This window comes from Condylura cristata, unplaced genomic scaffold (assembly GCF_000260355.1).
Source record: "Condylura cristata isolate star-nosed mole 26May11 unplaced genomic scaffold, ConCri1.0 scaffold00031, whole genome shotgun sequence".
Taxonomy (NCBI): domain Eukaryota; kingdom Metazoa; phylum Chordata; class Mammalia; order Eulipotyphla; family Talpidae; genus Condylura; species Condylura cristata.
Window position 1 is genome coordinate 14952793 of NW_004567132.1, and position 15708 is coordinate 14968500.

The 15708-nt window shown below is 56.3% G+C and overlaps 1 protein-coding gene across 15 annotated transcripts in view; it reads left to right on the forward strand.

The window, feature by feature from the left end:
• Positions 1–15708, forward strand: part of DYSF (dysferlin) — a 196220-nt gene that overhangs the window by 111686 nt on the left and 68826 nt on the right. For 8 of the 15 annotated variants that reach the window (XM_004691507.2, XM_004691505.2, XM_004691513.2 and 5 more), the window contains 4 exons: positions 3155–3336; positions 5876–6016; positions 7034–7063; positions 8320–8349. In XM_004691507.2, the coding sequence (XP_004691564.1) occupies positions 3155–3336; positions 5876–6016; positions 7034–7063; positions 8320–8349 (383 nt within the window). Of the gene's footprint in view, positions 1–3154; positions 3337–5875; positions 6017–7033; positions 7064–8319; positions 8350–14229; positions 14272–15708 lie in introns of all 15 variants that reach the window. The other 7 variants (XM_012731490.1, XM_012731489.1, XM_012731491.1 and 4 more) reach the window with 3 other exon arrangements.

The window sequence follows — 15708 nt, forward strand, 5'->3', positions numbered from 1 at the left end:
GAGCACAGGGTTGGGAGTTGGGGGACCAGTTCTGGCCACGTGTGCACACGGGCTGGTGATACTTCCTGGGGCAAATGTCTCAGTTCTGTCAAGTGGGATGAGGCTGCCTGCCCTGAGTGCCACCCTAGAGGGCCGACGAGGACGTGGCGCGAGGAAAGCTTGGTGCACTGTAAAGGCAGAAGCGTCCTTCCTGGACCTCTTAAGGCCCGAGCCGCAGAGTTCCTCCCAGACAGCTTGGGAGCAGGGCTCCGCGTCCAGCCAAAGCATCACCTGCATGGGGCCTGGTGGCAGGCCCACGGCTCTCTCTGGGTGATGGCGCCTGCAGGCCCCTGTGTGTTCTGGCTGGAGCTCCTCACGGAGCCAGAGGTTGCCACCGACCCCCAGCCCAGGCACTCGCTGAGCCAGTTCCGGAGGGTGCTCCCAAGGCTTGGCAGGTGAAGGCACCTGAGGGCTGGTGCTGCCTCTCTCTGGTGGGAGTGGCTCTGGAGAGAGCCCTGGGCGGGCATGACTGGACGGGGAAGCTTCAGCCCCTCACGCGCCTCCCACTGCTCCTGGGAAACTGCCTTCCCCTCCTCTTGGCCTTCCTGGAAGCGGGAGGTGTCTGTGCATCTGTCTGGCTTCCCTTCCCTGACCACCTTGCCTCAGCAACCTCCCTGCTCCTTGTTTCTTTTTTTCCTGGAGGGGCTGGGCCCCGTGGGGGAAGAGGCCAGGCCCCAGCACACAGTAGCCCAGTGTCTGAGGCCCGGGGCCTCCAGGCCTGCTCTTTACAATGCCTTTGTTGTGTGTTTTTTCCTCCCATGGGCAGGCGGGGTGTGTGTGTGGGTCTGGGTGATTTTTGTTTGAAAGCCACCCCCTCCCCGCCCCCCCACCCAGCACTGAGCTCATTGCCTGAGCCGATGGGGCTGCTGGAAGGAGACGGCCTGCTCGGGGGCCAGCGTGGGGGTGCTGCCAACACCAATACAGCGTGCACAGCCGCTACAATGTGCAATTGTGATCTTTGTGTAAACGCGGTCGGTCTGGGGCCCGCGCGCTTATAAAAATAAAGCTTTGGGAAGCACGGGGGGTGGGAACAAAAGGGGCTTTTTTGCGGGCTCTCTAATATGGTTTTATTTATCGGAACGCGCCCTCTTTCCCTTACTGGAACCAGGGAGAGGTTCTCTGCCGAGCTTGGAGCTGATGGTATCACAGCCAGACGGTTTCATTAAACGCACAGACGCCGCTGGGCCCTGCCAGAGGCGGGAGGGGAAGGGCTTGGGGCCAGCCGTGCCAGGGCTGGTGCACGGAAGGGGGAGCCCCGTGCCAGGGAAACTCTCACCAGGTGGGGGTGTTGAGGTATGATGGACATGTCTCCCTGCCCTTCCCCTGCCAAGGTCCTCTCATTACTCTCTTCTACTCCCGGAATCAGGCTCAAAACCAGTTTCCTGCAGGAAGCCTTTTCAGGACTGACTCCATTTGTGAAGGCCGATGAGCTCGTGGCTGTCTTTTAATAGCCAGGCATTATTTTGCCAGCAATTGCTAATAGCATCTGCCTCCTAACGTAGGCCCCCCCCCCCCCCCGCTCATCCTTGGGTGACAGCCAGTCTTGACCCCTGCTACCTCCATGGCCCACTCCAGCCCTCCCACCTCATCTGTGCTCACTCAGCCACTCCTTCTTAGTGGCCATGTGTGCCACTCGGCTTCTTTGTAGCCAAGGAGCCTGACTCACTGCCTCCTTTTGTGGGGAAGTTATGTCTCTGCATCCAAGACCCAGGATCACAGTTGGGCATCTCAGGATTGAGGCTCTGTTGAGGTCACCTGGGGATCAGAGGGCCCACTAGGTCTATACTACAAGGCTCAGAGGCTGCAAGGCACTGCAGGTTGGAGCTGGGGTCAAGGGTCTAGAGCATGTGTTTGGGCATTTGGGCTCAGCCTTCCCAGGGCTCTGGCACCCAGCTGCCAGCTTCCTGCATCCCCAGACTCTTCTGGCCATGTGCGCTCATTATCTGACGCTTTGAGCATGACAAAGCCATGGCAAAGTGCACTCTGTCCCTACACCGAAGTCCTAATGGGAGATGTTGGAGGAGTCCTCTCTCTAGGCCCTCTGTGTCTCTTCAAGATTACGTGCATTCAGTCTTGTAGTACTTTCTCCTGTATGAGTTTCCAAAGTCTGACCTGAAAGGCGCATCGGCAATGTGCATTTAAGGTATGCAAGTTCTCAGGCCCCATCCCAGGCCCGATGAATCAGAGTTTCAGTCTGCGTCAGCCTTCCAGATGAGATTGTTGGTGCTCACATTTGAGAATCACTGCCTGAGAATCTTCTCTAGTGACTCCAACTTCCCTGTGGGTCTGAACAGAGGGAATAATTAGTGGGTGGGTCTCAAGCCAGTGTGACTGGACCTGGCAGGCAGGGAAAGAGTCTGGTGCAGTAGAGAAATGTGGGGGCTTTCTGGCTCTTGTGGCACCATCCGATGCTAGTAGATCTTGAGTCCTTGTGCTTCTACTTCAGTACCCTGTGCCTGTCTAAGCCATGGCCACCTCCACCTGGACTGTACGAGTAGCCTCATGATCATACTTCCGGTATCCACTTCTGCCCTTTCTGTGCATTCTGTGTGGTAGCCAGAGCAGTGCTTGCTGAAACGTACACCCAGGCATGCCAGTCGGGCGGCTCACTGGTGGCTGCTCTATGCTCCCTCCCTCCCTCCTAAACGTCATTGCACGTTGTAGCTATTTTTCAAAGCACTAGTCAAAATGACAAATTTTATATTTGCTCGCATTATTATTGTTTTGTTCCATTAGTCTCATCACCTAGCACCTCCTGGCATGCAGGAGGCACCCAGTAAATGCTTTTGTTGGATGAATGAGTGAATGAGTGAATGAATGATTCCTGCACTCCTTCCATCAGCTGGACCTTCCCCAGCAGCCAGCCCGAGAAAGGAGCCCAGCAGGGCACACTCCCTGGATCTCCTGGCCCACACTCCAGCTCCATTTCCCCAAGGGGCCCACAAACTGGTTTGATAGAGGGTGGAGCGAGCTCCCGGGGAAACGGGCTCCAGCCTGACCATGGTGGCTCCCAAGTTGCAGCCTCCATGCTGCTGGAAGGTCCTGTGGCTCCTCGCAGGCAACTCTCATGGCTCTGCTGTATCCTGTCTCTCTTCCTGGCACCCGGCCCACGCAGATCCCTATGCGATCGTCTCCTTCCTGCACCAGAGCCAGAAGACAGTGGTGGTGAAGAACACCTTGAACCCAACCTGGGACCAGACCCTCATCTTCTATGAGATCGAGATCTTCGGTGAGCCAGCCAGTGTCGCCGAGCAGCCGCCCTGCATCGTGGTGGAACTGTATGACCATGACACCTACGTGAGTCTGCTCACCTCAATGCCACCCTCTCCTGGAGTCCACTGGTTGATGCTACTGTGACGACTGGGTGCCCCACCAGATGGGGGCTCCCAGAGACTGGGCCTGATGGCCTCGCCCCTGACCCTCCAGGCTCTGGAGTGGTTAAAACTACTTTAGAGTAATTAAAAACGGATTGCTAGCACATGTGCGGTGCCTTCCTTAGAGAGAGGGCAGGTCTGGAGAGGGTGCTTGGCTGAGGGTTAGGAGCTGGGATTTTCTCTGCCTCTGACATGCTGAGAAGCTCCCAGGCCCGTCCCCTCTCCCCATCAGAGAGCTGGGTTGGCTCCACAGACATTTATCAAGTGCTTGCATACTGGGTGGAGTGGCCCCTTTACTTGGGGTTCCCAGTGTACGTGGGAACCCTCTCGTGTGACAGAGCAGGGAACCGTCTCGTGAGATGCGTGTCCCCGAGTGCCACATGGCTTGCTGACAACAGAGCCACAATCGGGGAGGGTCCCCTCAACAGAGCTGCCCAGCCAAACATCCTGCACCAGTGGAAATTCTCGCTAGTTGTGCTGTCTGGGGTGGAAGCACTTGCCGCCCGAGGCCACTGATGGCTGGAGTGTGGCTGCACAAGCTGGGGTTACAACTTTATTTAGTTTTAATTAAATTTTAAATTGAAATGGCCACAGGTAGCTAGTAGCTATAGTCTTGGACAGGACCGATCTAGAAGGTTCCCAGGAGGGAGAGAAAACTGTGATCTGAACTGTGAGGGGAGACTGTGGGGAAGACTCAGGCCCTGAAGGAAATGTAGGATTAGGTGTTGGGAGAAGCCACCACCCAACTGGGCTATTCCATATAGCCTGGGTGAAGGGAAAAGAAGGGAGGATGGGCAGGACAAGGAGGAGGAGAAAGGAGCGTGAGACCGGGGGGCCAGGGCAGTGATAGGCCAGGGCAGTGATGGGCAGAGAACAACCTTTGAGAATGAGGAGGTGGGATGCTATTGGGAGAGAGTGATTGTGTCAGCCAGTGGAATATGTGGCAAAGAGGCCTGGCCTGGGCTGGGAGCAGCAATGTGACAAAAGGGGAGGGGCAAGATTGTCAAGAAGTTTCCAGAAAATATTGGCATGTTGGGTGTCAGGCACTTTGGAAGGGGTGGTGACCAGGAGGTGGGGGAAGGTGATGTTTTTTAGGACACCCTACCAGGTAGTGGGAATCAGTGGGCAGTGGAAAGTTCAGGCCTGGGCTTTCCTCAGAAGGAAAAGCAGACTCCATGGGGAAATGAACAACTGGAGGCTGTCCCTGGGGAAGAACTCATGGCCCGGTACCTTTGGGGCAGGAGGGCCAGGAGAGGGCTGGGCCATGGGACTGAGCAGAAGTTGGTGCAGGTGGTGATGAAGGCTGACAGGACCATGTCTCTTCCTGTGGCATGCCACCTCCTCTGACCCTGTCTGTCTTCTGAGGGCCACTGTCCAGGCAGCTTCCCAGGAGAGCAGGAGAAAGCTGTGGCCTCATCTGAATGGGGGGAGGCTCCTGGGTCAAGGAGTGAGAGAGGCTGTGATCACATACCCTGTCCTGAGCCCCTGCTGTCCTGGCTACCTGGGCTCTGCAGGGATCCCCCTTCCTCAAACCTGTCCATCACCCAGCAGCTGAAGGGACAACACTGAGTTCACAGGTGCTTCCAGGAGCCTACTGACTGGCGCCTACTGAGTTTCTGGTACTGAGCCACCTGCCGATAGGGAGGAGTTGGTGGTCACTCCAGAAAGGCTTGTGGGGAATGTCCCCATCAGTGAGGTGTCTGCAGGAGAGTTGCTTCCCGGTTCTGCTCTGGGTCTGGTGAGGACGGCCGTGCCATCTGGCTGAGACCCAGTTTCTGCCTGCTGCCCCTGCCCTCAGGAAGTTAATCACATAGCTAGAAGCAAGAAAGAAGGGCCGAGTTGGAGAGGGCTATGAGTGATGGCTGAGATGTGCAGAGAGAAATAGGACTGGGGAAAATGACATTTGCAAAGGCCAGGAAGCGAAAACCAGTGGAGGAGGAGAGGATGTTTAGGGAGAGGCTTCTGTGCCAGGAAGAGAGATTGGATTTCATCCTCCAGGCAGCAGGGAGCAATGGACTGTGCCTGAGCAACAGAGCAGTAGCATGAAACAGTACCATCATCTAACGAAATTCATTTAATTGGAAGAGCATGATCAATCTGGAAGGTGAAATGAGCAGGAGATACCTAAATCCATGGATGGTATTTACCTGCCCTGTGGGAGCATCAGAGAAATGCTGGAGGCTGCTGCTCTTCCCTCTCATGGGTGCAGAGCTTGGTTACATCAAAGCAAGACCACAGCCAGTTCACACAGAGAAGCATTCCCACTGTGGTGGGAGTTCAAGCTTAGCAAGCGTGGCTGAAGGTCATGCTCACGTGGTTCTTGAAGCCATCTAAGGGGACCTGCCCTGACTTCTGAGGCCCTTTCAGGTGGCAGGATGTGGGTCTGGTGACTGCTCAGAGCCGCTCAGAGCCACTCAGAGCCCTGGGTTGGGACTCTCACTCTTTCTCCATTCCCGGTCTAGGGTGCAGATGAGTTTCTGGGACGCTGTATCTGTCAGCCGAGTCTGGAACGGATGCCCCGGCTGGCCTGGTTTCCACTGAGTAGGGGCAGCCAGCCGGCAGGAGAGCTGCTGGCCTCTTTTGAGCTCATCCAGAGAAAGAAGGTGAGGCTAGGCTACATGCAGCTCTGGGAGACCTGGGCAGAGAGTAAATAGATTGTGTGTGTGTGTGTGGGGGTGGGGGGAGTAGAGGAAGGGGGGGCAGAAAGGGGAAGCCCCTGTGGAGGGAGGGCTGTCGGTATACCCTTCTTCCCTACCAGGGGCCTGATTCAGTGGGAAACACTGAAGGTCGCCTCTGGAAGTCAGACCTCCTGCCAATATTGGTTTGCTCTGGTTTTCTGAAGCCCAAATCAGAAAATGATCTAACGCTGGGTAGAATGTTGGAGTCTGAACTCCACCAGCAAGTCTGAGTCTTCTGGCATGTAGATGTATTTTTCCCTGGGTCATATCCTGAAGTGGTTTCTGAGAGGAAGATCTCTGTGGTCTGGGGGAGGGGCCTTACTGGGTTAGGGGAGCCTCCAGGTAAGGGCAGGCCCTCCAGTCTAGGGCTTTGTCCTGGCCTTGCCTCAGGATTCTGGGTCAGCTACTCCCCTTCTGTAAAATAAGGGGTTTGGGGTAGAGCCCTATGTTCAAACTTATTCTCAGTGTGACATGAACCCCAACATGTAAAGCTGGTTGGAAGAGCACTCTTTTGAGTGAAGTGTTTGGAGGGGGCACAGCTGTCCACCTGGCTTCCCCCTGCACATCACTGTCAGGCCCCCAAGGAGTCTCTTGGCCTCCAGGGAACAGAGTCTGAAAGCCTGGACTGTGCCCAGGGCCACATTCCACGAGTGTTGTCTCGTGGTCGTGGATGTGTCTGGCCAGGGCAAAGAAGGGGGTGATGGGGCCTTGAGACAAAAAAAAGCCCTTTTTTTCTTTCCATCAGTTAATTTTTAAAAACATTGGCAAACTTACTTATATTGGTTGAGGTATGTGGTCTTAACACAGTGTGTGATGAAGGGGACTCACACCTCCTCGGATGTATGTCACCGCACCACACCCAGCCCAACATGCTCATAGTCCTTCCCCATGGGCTGCTGGCCCCGTTCCCACTTGGTGAAGTTCTCCTTTTCTTTACCCTAGCCGGCCATCCACCATATTCCTGGTTTCGAGGTAAGTCTCGCTCTTTCCTTTTCTCCTGCAAACTCATGGGCAACCTCCTTGTACTCATGGGACTATCCGCTCCCCACTGGGACAGAAAGGGCATTCAGGCCCACCCCCAAGTACAGGAGGGCAGGGTGGGTGGGGACTGGGCTCCTGCCCAGTGTGGGCCTTTCTGCCCTGAGAAATCTGAGAACCGTAGACCCTCAGATTCAAGAGATCTCCAGTGAAGCCCAGTGGCCTGCATATTAGAACCCGTTGGATGATTTTAAAAATGACCAGTACTCATCCCCACCAAGCCGAAGTCTTTGGCCCATGCACTGGTATTGTCCAAGGCTGCCTATGGCATTTTAACATGCAGCGAGGTTAAGACATATTGATTAGGCCCAGCAGTCCACCTCATCTGGGGTGTGGTTAGCCATGCTGCCTCTTGGGTCCACTTCAGACCGACTGAAGCTGACCCTGAGGGGCAGTGCAGCAACCAGTGACCTAGCTGGCAAGCCCTCCAGGGGCTAGGCTTCCGGAAGCTGTGGCTGAGACTGGGCTCCCCACCTCATCGTTTCTGTCCTTTACTGCTGATGTGAACTTCCTGCTCCTTGCTCTCTTTCCTTCTCCTGGGGGCTCATGGTAGAAAAATGTGCCCAGGCTAATTTGGTTCAGGATTTGCTATTCTCTGCCACCCCAGCTGCAGCTGAGAAGTGGTCAGTGAACTCTGGGTGCCTCCCTCATGAGAGCCCATTCTTACCAGGCAGGGCCCCCTTTGCCCCGATGCCCCCACCCCACACTCTCTACCCTGCCTCCTGTTCCCTGCACCCCGAGATCCTCCCACCTCCCCCTCCAGTCTAGCCTAAGCCTTTGCTCTCAGGTGGTTTCTTCTGGGCTCCCCGAGTTCTCATGCTCCAGCATGAACAGCAGACCCAGGGCCTCAGGTCCACCTGCTTCCTGGGGCAGGTGTGCCAGGTCCAGGCCCTCCTCGCCACCTGTGGCCCATCTTCCTTTCTCTGACACTTCCAGGGATGCCTGGGCTCTAGGTCTTTGCCTCGACCACTCCCAGCAGCCCCCCACATCATCCATGGGTCTTTCCCAGGGAGCACGAGGCGCACTTACCCTCCAGGGGAGGTGGTTTTGCCAGCTCTCTTAGGTGATGTCTGGCGTGCTGATCTCTGCCCCAGCCCAGCCCTCCCTGTCACTCACGGTGAATCTTTGCCCTCTCCTCTCTCCTCCCTCCACCACGTCCTGGATGTGGAACATTCCCTGGTGTGGTCCAGATGCAGGATACATCAGGGATCCTGGAAGAGGTGAGTGGGACCCTCGTGGGGTGGCTTGTGGCTGGGGTGCGTGGGTAGAGGAAGGGTAAAAGCCAGCCTTCTGGGTTTCTGGTGCTCCTAATAGGCATCTGTCACACAGAGCCTTGTCTGGATTTCATTCCCTACACTCTGCATGAATCCAGGACTTCCTGGGGTGTGCCCTGGTGTGGTTTTGGCCTCAGAAATGTTGCTCCCCTGTCAGAGGCCAGATTCTCCCAGATCTCATGGGCAGTGATACAGAGTCTCACCTGGCTGATCACCAGGTAGCATGTTTTAAGGCATAAAATGCTTGAAGGGGCCAGTGTAGTCAAGGAAGCCTCCCTGGAGGAGGTGACATCAGCTAGACATTGTTGTAGGAAGGTGAACCAAAGGGCCAAATCCAATTCAGGGCCTGACTGATTTAGAGGATGGGATGGGTCAGGGATTGCTGGGTTCTGGAAGAAGTTTAGAGTTTGCATTCTGAGGAAGCAAGCCTCTGTCCTCTGCCGGGGGCGGGGGGGGGGGCAAGAGCAGCACATTCCCGACGGCCTCCTGGGCATCTGTGAGCAGGTCCTCCCGTGTGAGCAGGGGCCGAGGCTTGGGTGGACAGACGGGAAGGAGAGCCCTGGTCAGATGCAGGTTGGGAACAGGCAGCCACTTCCGGCCATCAGGGAATCCCCAGGCTAGGAGTGGACACCACTTGACATTTTCAGTGTAATTTGGACTTGAAGGGTCAGGATGTGGGATTCACAGGCCCGGCGCCCCTTACCTCACTTCCTTTCACTCCCAGACCGAGGTGGGGTCCGCCAAGCGAGCTGGCTGTAATTGTGCCTGACAGGCAGCCTCCTGCTTCTGGCTGCAGTTGCGAAAGACTGCCGGTTTGGAAAGGGGAGCGGAGTGCTGTCCAGGGAAGCAGCACGGAGCCCTCGCTCTTGATTGAGAGCACTCTGTGGCCAAAACCCACAGCCGGCTCTGAAGAAGACCCAGCCCAGGGATGAGTTATTAAAAAAGTTAAAATCCTTAGTAACTGGGTTTGCAATATAGAACAGTGAAGGCTCAGATTCCGAGTGCAGGGAGCTGGCTGTGGTCTTGTCAGGAAGCAAATCAAAATCTGTAGGTTTTGGGCCAAACCCTGAAGAGGGCCAAGTGTCCTCCTGCGGGGTCGGCCAGGCCACAGACTGAGGTGGGGTGCAGGTCAGCAGGTCCTGAGGGTCTTCAGGGCACAGGACAGAGCTGGGCCAATGGTTTAAAAGGCTTGAGGCACAGGAGGACCAGCTGGCCTAGGGAGCACCTCTAGAGCTGATCTTGGGGGACTCCTGGCCTAGAAACACCCTCCCCTGCCCTGGGGTCACAGTTCAACCATTCCTTGGCCCTGAGGGCTAAGCCTGGCGTCAAGAACCTGGGTCTTACTTGCCTTAAGAATTCCTAGGGTGGGGTGGGCCCTCCCTGGTGGCACAGCGGGTTAAAGCACAGCACTAAGAAGCTAAAGCCACTTCCGCATGAGTTCGATCCCCACCTGCCCCGGAGGCGACCACATGGCGCGGCAGACCTGTCCTGGCCCGCCCGCTGCTCCCCTCAGCAGTGTACTTCGTCGATCTGCCTGTTCTGCTCCCCGCTCTGTCTCTGGTGAAGCCTCTCACCCTCCGCATGTCTGGCCTGTACCCCAGTTCTGTATGAATAAAATAAATAAATCTTTAAAAAAAAAAAAAGAATTCCTTGGGAGTGGGGGCAGCTTAGCCCAGCTCCCGCTCTGGTCCTGAAGGAAACCTCTGGCCTTAGCAGGATTTTTCTGTCTTCTTTGCTGCCTTGTATCCCTCATTCAGCCTGACCCTTGGACACTTCCGTCTTCCTGGAGGGCCATGACTAGCCACATGGGCCAGCCCTTGAAATTCTGGAAGCAGAGGGCAGAGGAGTGTGTTAGGAAGCTGTCTGGCTGCCGGGCTTGTGGGCTTAGGAGTGCGGGGCAGGCACAGAGGTCATCTAGGAGGCTGGGGAGACTGAAGGACGGTGTGAGGATGGCTGAGGCTCCCGGAGCAGATGGAGGACAGTGGGGAGAGCTTCCTGGAAGAGGTGCCCGAGCTGCTTCTGAAGCAGGGATTGGCGGAAGGGGGAAGGGACAGGCGGCAGTGTCTTGGCTGGGGGCACTTCACTGTCTAGGCCAGTTTTGTGGCAACGAGGGCCTCACCCTTAGGCTTGATAGGTATGTGGAGAGCTCCACTTTGGGGGCTCTTGGTGGGGGAGGGGGGAGCTACTCAACTGCGTCTTGGAGGCTTGGTGACTTCCGGGAGACCTGGGTCCTTGCAGAGCCTGTGGGTGGAGGAGGGCTTCCCTCCGGCTCTCCGGTCAGTGTGAGGCTGTCCCCTCTTCTCCAGGCTTGCTGGCCTTCCCCTCTTCCAGCTTTCCCTTCGTGCTTCCTTCCCTCTTCCTCGGTTTGCTCCTTGGCCCTGGCTCTCTCTCTCCCTCCTTCTCCCCGCCTCTTCTGAGCCCTCTGTCTCGTTTCTTTTCCTTTTTGTCTGGAGAACAAAGGCGGTCCCTGCTGCCAAGGGGAATGAGTTCAAAGAAACGGCAATTTTAGATTTCCTGAGAACTGGAGAGTGTGCACATGCACGTGTGAGTGTGTGTGAGTGCACACTTGTGAGAACACACACAGGCACGCACTCAGCAGGAGAGGAGAGAGCAATTCCTTCGTCACCAGGGCCGCTCAGTATGGAGTATGGCAGAGGAAGGCCCCACACGGGGACCCCGTAGCGGGACCAGGGGCTTGGGGTCCTGACTTTTCAGGGGCAGCGATTTGGAGTGGAACCTTGGTTCTGCGCCCTCTCTCCTGGCAGGGGCTGCGTGTCCCTGGCCATTTTTCTGGGGGCCAAACCAGATGTCACTCCACCTGCCCCACCAAATTTAGGCCAAAGTGTATGACTTTTAGTCCGACATGTATAAAAGGTACTCTCCTACACCCCAGATTCACTAGAAGAAAAATTTTGGTGTTTTGCAATCAGGAAAATAAACGCAGTGGTCCCCATCCCCCCCTCCCCCCAAGGCCTTAATTTAAAACACTGTTTTTCCTGGGAAGTGTAATTAGAGCAACATGTTGTTCCTAACGAGCTGGGTGGGGCAGGCAGACAATGGAGCCCTCCCAGCCTGCCTGGCTGCCCCTGCCTGGAGCTCCCAGAGGAGCCAGGGTCTGAACGTTGGGAGGGTCCCCTGACTGAACCCTGCCGGGTGAGGTGCAGGTCTGTGGGCCACTGGAGACAGGACTGACCCAGGTGGCTGGAGGGGCTTGCCAGCACCCCTGCCCCTCCCCAAACCCTCCTCCCTGCCTCCACCAATGACCAGGGGAGGAAGGTCATGGCCTGAAGACTGGGGGGCAAGGGGAAATGTCCCCCTCATGGCCCAGGGCCTCGACTGCCTGTCCTGAGCTACCCAGCGGTTCAAAAAGCAGGAACATCGGGTAGAGTCTGCTCTAATACGAGAGAGCTTCATTTGGGTCCTTGTTCTCTGGGTCTGCCTAGCCTGCTTAACCTGCCCACCTTAGAACCCCATCAGTATAGCAAGCCAGTGCTGCCTGCATTCAGGGTAACTGAGAGGGTGAGCCGGGAAGGGCTGGTTAAATGTGGCTTCATCCGTTTAGACTTGTATTAGACAGCGGCTCTAATGTGACGACTGTGGTCTGTTCCCGGCTCCCATTCAGAATCACTGTCCTGGGGGCGGGGGATGGAGGTGTCCTGTTCACGGATGGGACTGGACCAGAAACACATTCAGAAACTCGGACAGAGCAACTGACCTCTGGCTGGCCACAGGATTCTCATGTGTGAGATGCTGGAGACCAGTTAGGAACTTTGAAGCTTGGGGCACAGGGTCATTTAGGTACTTGTAGCTGAAGAGGTCGGAGAATAAGATCAGAAAATGTTTCTGGAGTGGTTGGGGAGAGTTTCTGGAGGCTGGAGATCTTGAATGATGTGTTAGACTCAGGAAGATGGTAAGGGAAGCCCATTTAAGCAGGGAGCCATGGGCAGGCCCCAGGGAGGGCTTTGTGAGGACCCCGGGAGGAGGTCCCCCAGGGAGGAGGGCTTTGTGAGGACCCCTGGATCCCGCTGGGGCAGACAGCTGTTGGCACAGAGTGGGGGAATAGTCAGAGTTGCTACTTCACCCATTCACCCACCTACCTGCTCCTCCTCTGCCATGCTTCCTTTCTCCCTCCCTCCCTCCATCCATAATCCTGGTGGCAGGGGGGATTCAGCTATGGGTGCTGGGTGCAGAATCACTGGTTTCCCCAGGGCCGCAGACAGATGGACACATAGAGATGGCACAGGGTAGCGTGTCTCTCAGCGGGAGTGAGTCAAGTTGCCAGGAGTGCTTGACCAGGCTTGGGGCACCAGGGGATTTCCAGGGGAGACCAGGAGTTCACATAGGAAGTAGCCAGATGAAATTGGGACAGGAGAGACTTTCAGACAGAAGGATCAGTCAGCCTAAGTCCAAGGTAAAGAGAGCCTGGTGCTCCCTGCATCCTCCTAGTGTCTAGAAAACAGGTGGTTAGGAGACTGGAATCCCTGAGGGGAAAGATAGTTGTTGAGATGTGAGACCAGAAAGACCGTAGGAGCCAGGCGAAGAGTCTTGGAGGTCATGTGGAGGAGTTTGGGCTTCATCCTGGGTGAGTGGGGAAATGTTGAAGGTTTTTTGGCAGAGACTGGCATACCTAGAAAGTTCCTCTGACTGCAGGGTACAGCACACATGGGTTGTTGGGGTGAGGGGGGGTGTTGTGCAGGAATCCCGCATAGAAGGCTGCTGGTGGACCCAGGCAAGGGAGGGTCGCTGCTGGAACCCAGAGCAGGAGGCAGGTGGGCGGGCGGGAGAGAGGTAGGACAGAATTGTCAAGGCTTGGTGAGTAATCAGACATGGCGACAAGGGTCAGAGCGCAGGATGGCATGTGACTTGGCATGGCTGTCAGGGTGAATGGTGGGTGCTTTGAGAGGGGAGACAGAGAATTTGGTTTCAGACAAGACAGATGGACACATCGAGATGGCACAGGGTGGCATGAGAGGTCAGTAGGTCACATGAATTAATTGAGCAGTGAGAGGTTGAGAAGGTGAGTCCAGGGCTTAGGGGAGATGTTTGGGGGCAGAAAGCGGGGAGAGGGCCAGGCCGGGAGGAGGGGGAGGCTGCTGAGTGAGTAACTAAGCAAACAGGGGGGTGGGGGAGGGCCCAGCACTCCAGAACAGAGAGGTGGTTTAGGAAGGAGGCCAAGGCCCACTGGGCAGATGTTGCTGAGGGCATGAGACAGATAAGAGCCTGTGAGTCTTTGGGCTGACCCACGAGCAGGGCCTGTGGACGTTGGACAAGGACGTTTCTGGTGAGGGGTGCGCAGGACAGAAGCAGAAGGCTCTGGGCAGACGGCCAGGTGCAAGTGAAGCAGAGGCCGTGCTTTTCAGGGGAGCGGAGGGGAGACTGCTGGGGACGACATGGAAGGAGGGCGTGGGTGGACAGAGACTTTAAATGGGGTAGGAAAAGATCCAGCAGACAGCGTGGAAAACCGGGGGGCTGGGTGTGAAGAGTGAAGGAGCCAGAGAGTTGAGGTGACAGTCATAAACAGCAGGGTGATATCATGTGGTGACAGCTGACAGGTGTGACAGGCAGTGTGGTGTGTCCACTGGACCGTGGGGAGGGGACACTAGCCTGTGGGCAGCTTGCCGGGCAGGGGCAGGGTCCACGGAAGCAGCAGTCCTGGGGGTGCCAGCAAGTGGCAGGGGATGGGGTATCCTGGGCCGCAGGAGGGTGCAGGGGGTGCGGTGGTGGCCTGGGATGAGCACCTGGCCTGGGCTGGGCAGCTGCCTCTGACGACTCCGTAACCACTCTCTCTGCTTGTCTCCTGCTGCCGCCCGGCCTGGCGCCCCACAGCTGTGTGCTCCTGCCTTCTTCCTCCAGGGCCTCATCCAAACGGTACTGGAGCCTTGCTTTCTGGAGGTTCTTGTTCCCGGTCCTCCCTGAACAGGTTCCTGAAGGTGGGGGGCCTGGTCCTCCGCAGACAGAGAGAAACTCATCACCACGGAGCTCAGGGGAGACTGGATGCAAAGATGGAACTTCCAAATAAGGGATAAAAGGGAATCGAAGGGGTACTACCCAGAGTTTGGGGCTTGGAGAATGTCCTAGGGGAAACAATAGTGAATTTATTCGGGTGATTTCAGAAGAATGTGGCAACCATGCGACTGCAGCTTGGTCTTTCTGCCCCCCTCTGGGGACTTTAACCATTTGTACCCCCTTTTCTTCGTGGGCTTTGGACCCTGGGTCCACACTGGCCTGGGTCCATCTCCAGCCTCCAGGCTAAGCCATTCCCTTGGGGTGGCAGCCCGGAGGCATGGCCGTGCCCCCGGAGGCCTCAGCCTCTCTGCAGAGCCGTCTCCACCCCAGCCCGTGTCTCGGTCTCGGGGACTGTGCTGCACACAGCGCGCCGGGGCTCGGGACCAGGGCCGCCCCGGGCACCACCCCTCCCGTGGCGGCTGTCTCACGGCCAGTTAGTAGTGCAGGTGCTTCCTCCATCACGGCTCCTGCACTGTGGGTCTGCAGGAAGATGATGAATTCCCGCCCTCTGTGCCTGGTGATGGAGGGAAGCTGTGTGGCTCTGAGAGATGCAGCTGAGGCTCCCACGCCCCTCAGATTACCTTGAGGGATCAACACCATTAACAGTGAAAACCATGCGCTGACAGAATGCAGTAATCCGGGTGCTGTTGATTATGCACCTATGTGCCAGACAAGCTTTGCATCTGTTATCTCATTGACTTCTCAGAGCAACTCCCTAAGGGCGTTGCTGGGGATGGCCGTACAGAGATACTCGGTCACAGAGACTGAGTCATTTGCTCAAGTTCAAAGATTTACGAAGTGGCTAGAGCTAGAGTTGAGGGCTGTCCGATTCTAGAAACGAGCCCCTTACCATCACAGGCCAGGGAAGCGTTAAATGTTCAGTGCGTCATTAGCAGGGGTGACCGCTGGAGTGGGCTGCAAGGTGAGTCATGAAGGAGAGGAAGCTGGTGTGTTTCTTTACTCCAGATGCTCCTGCCGTGTCAGAGTCTTTGTAGATGAATGCACCAACCGTTGAGAAGGAACCAAGCAAGTCGTTGGAGAACGAAGGCAGGGACCCTATTGTTTATTTAGTGAGATCACAGGTGGCGAGCTCCGTCAAGTGTCCAGCACAGCCCTGTGCACTACAGTTCCCATTTCCTGAGTGCTGGGACCTCGGTGCCCCGACGTGAGGGTTGTGTTCTGCCGGCATCCGTCTCTATGAAAACAGTTTTCCAGTAGGTGGCAGTAAAGTGTCTCGTTCTAACAACTAGTAAGCTATGATGACTTTTCTGAGGTGGAAGTAAAGAGTCTTCAGAGAGG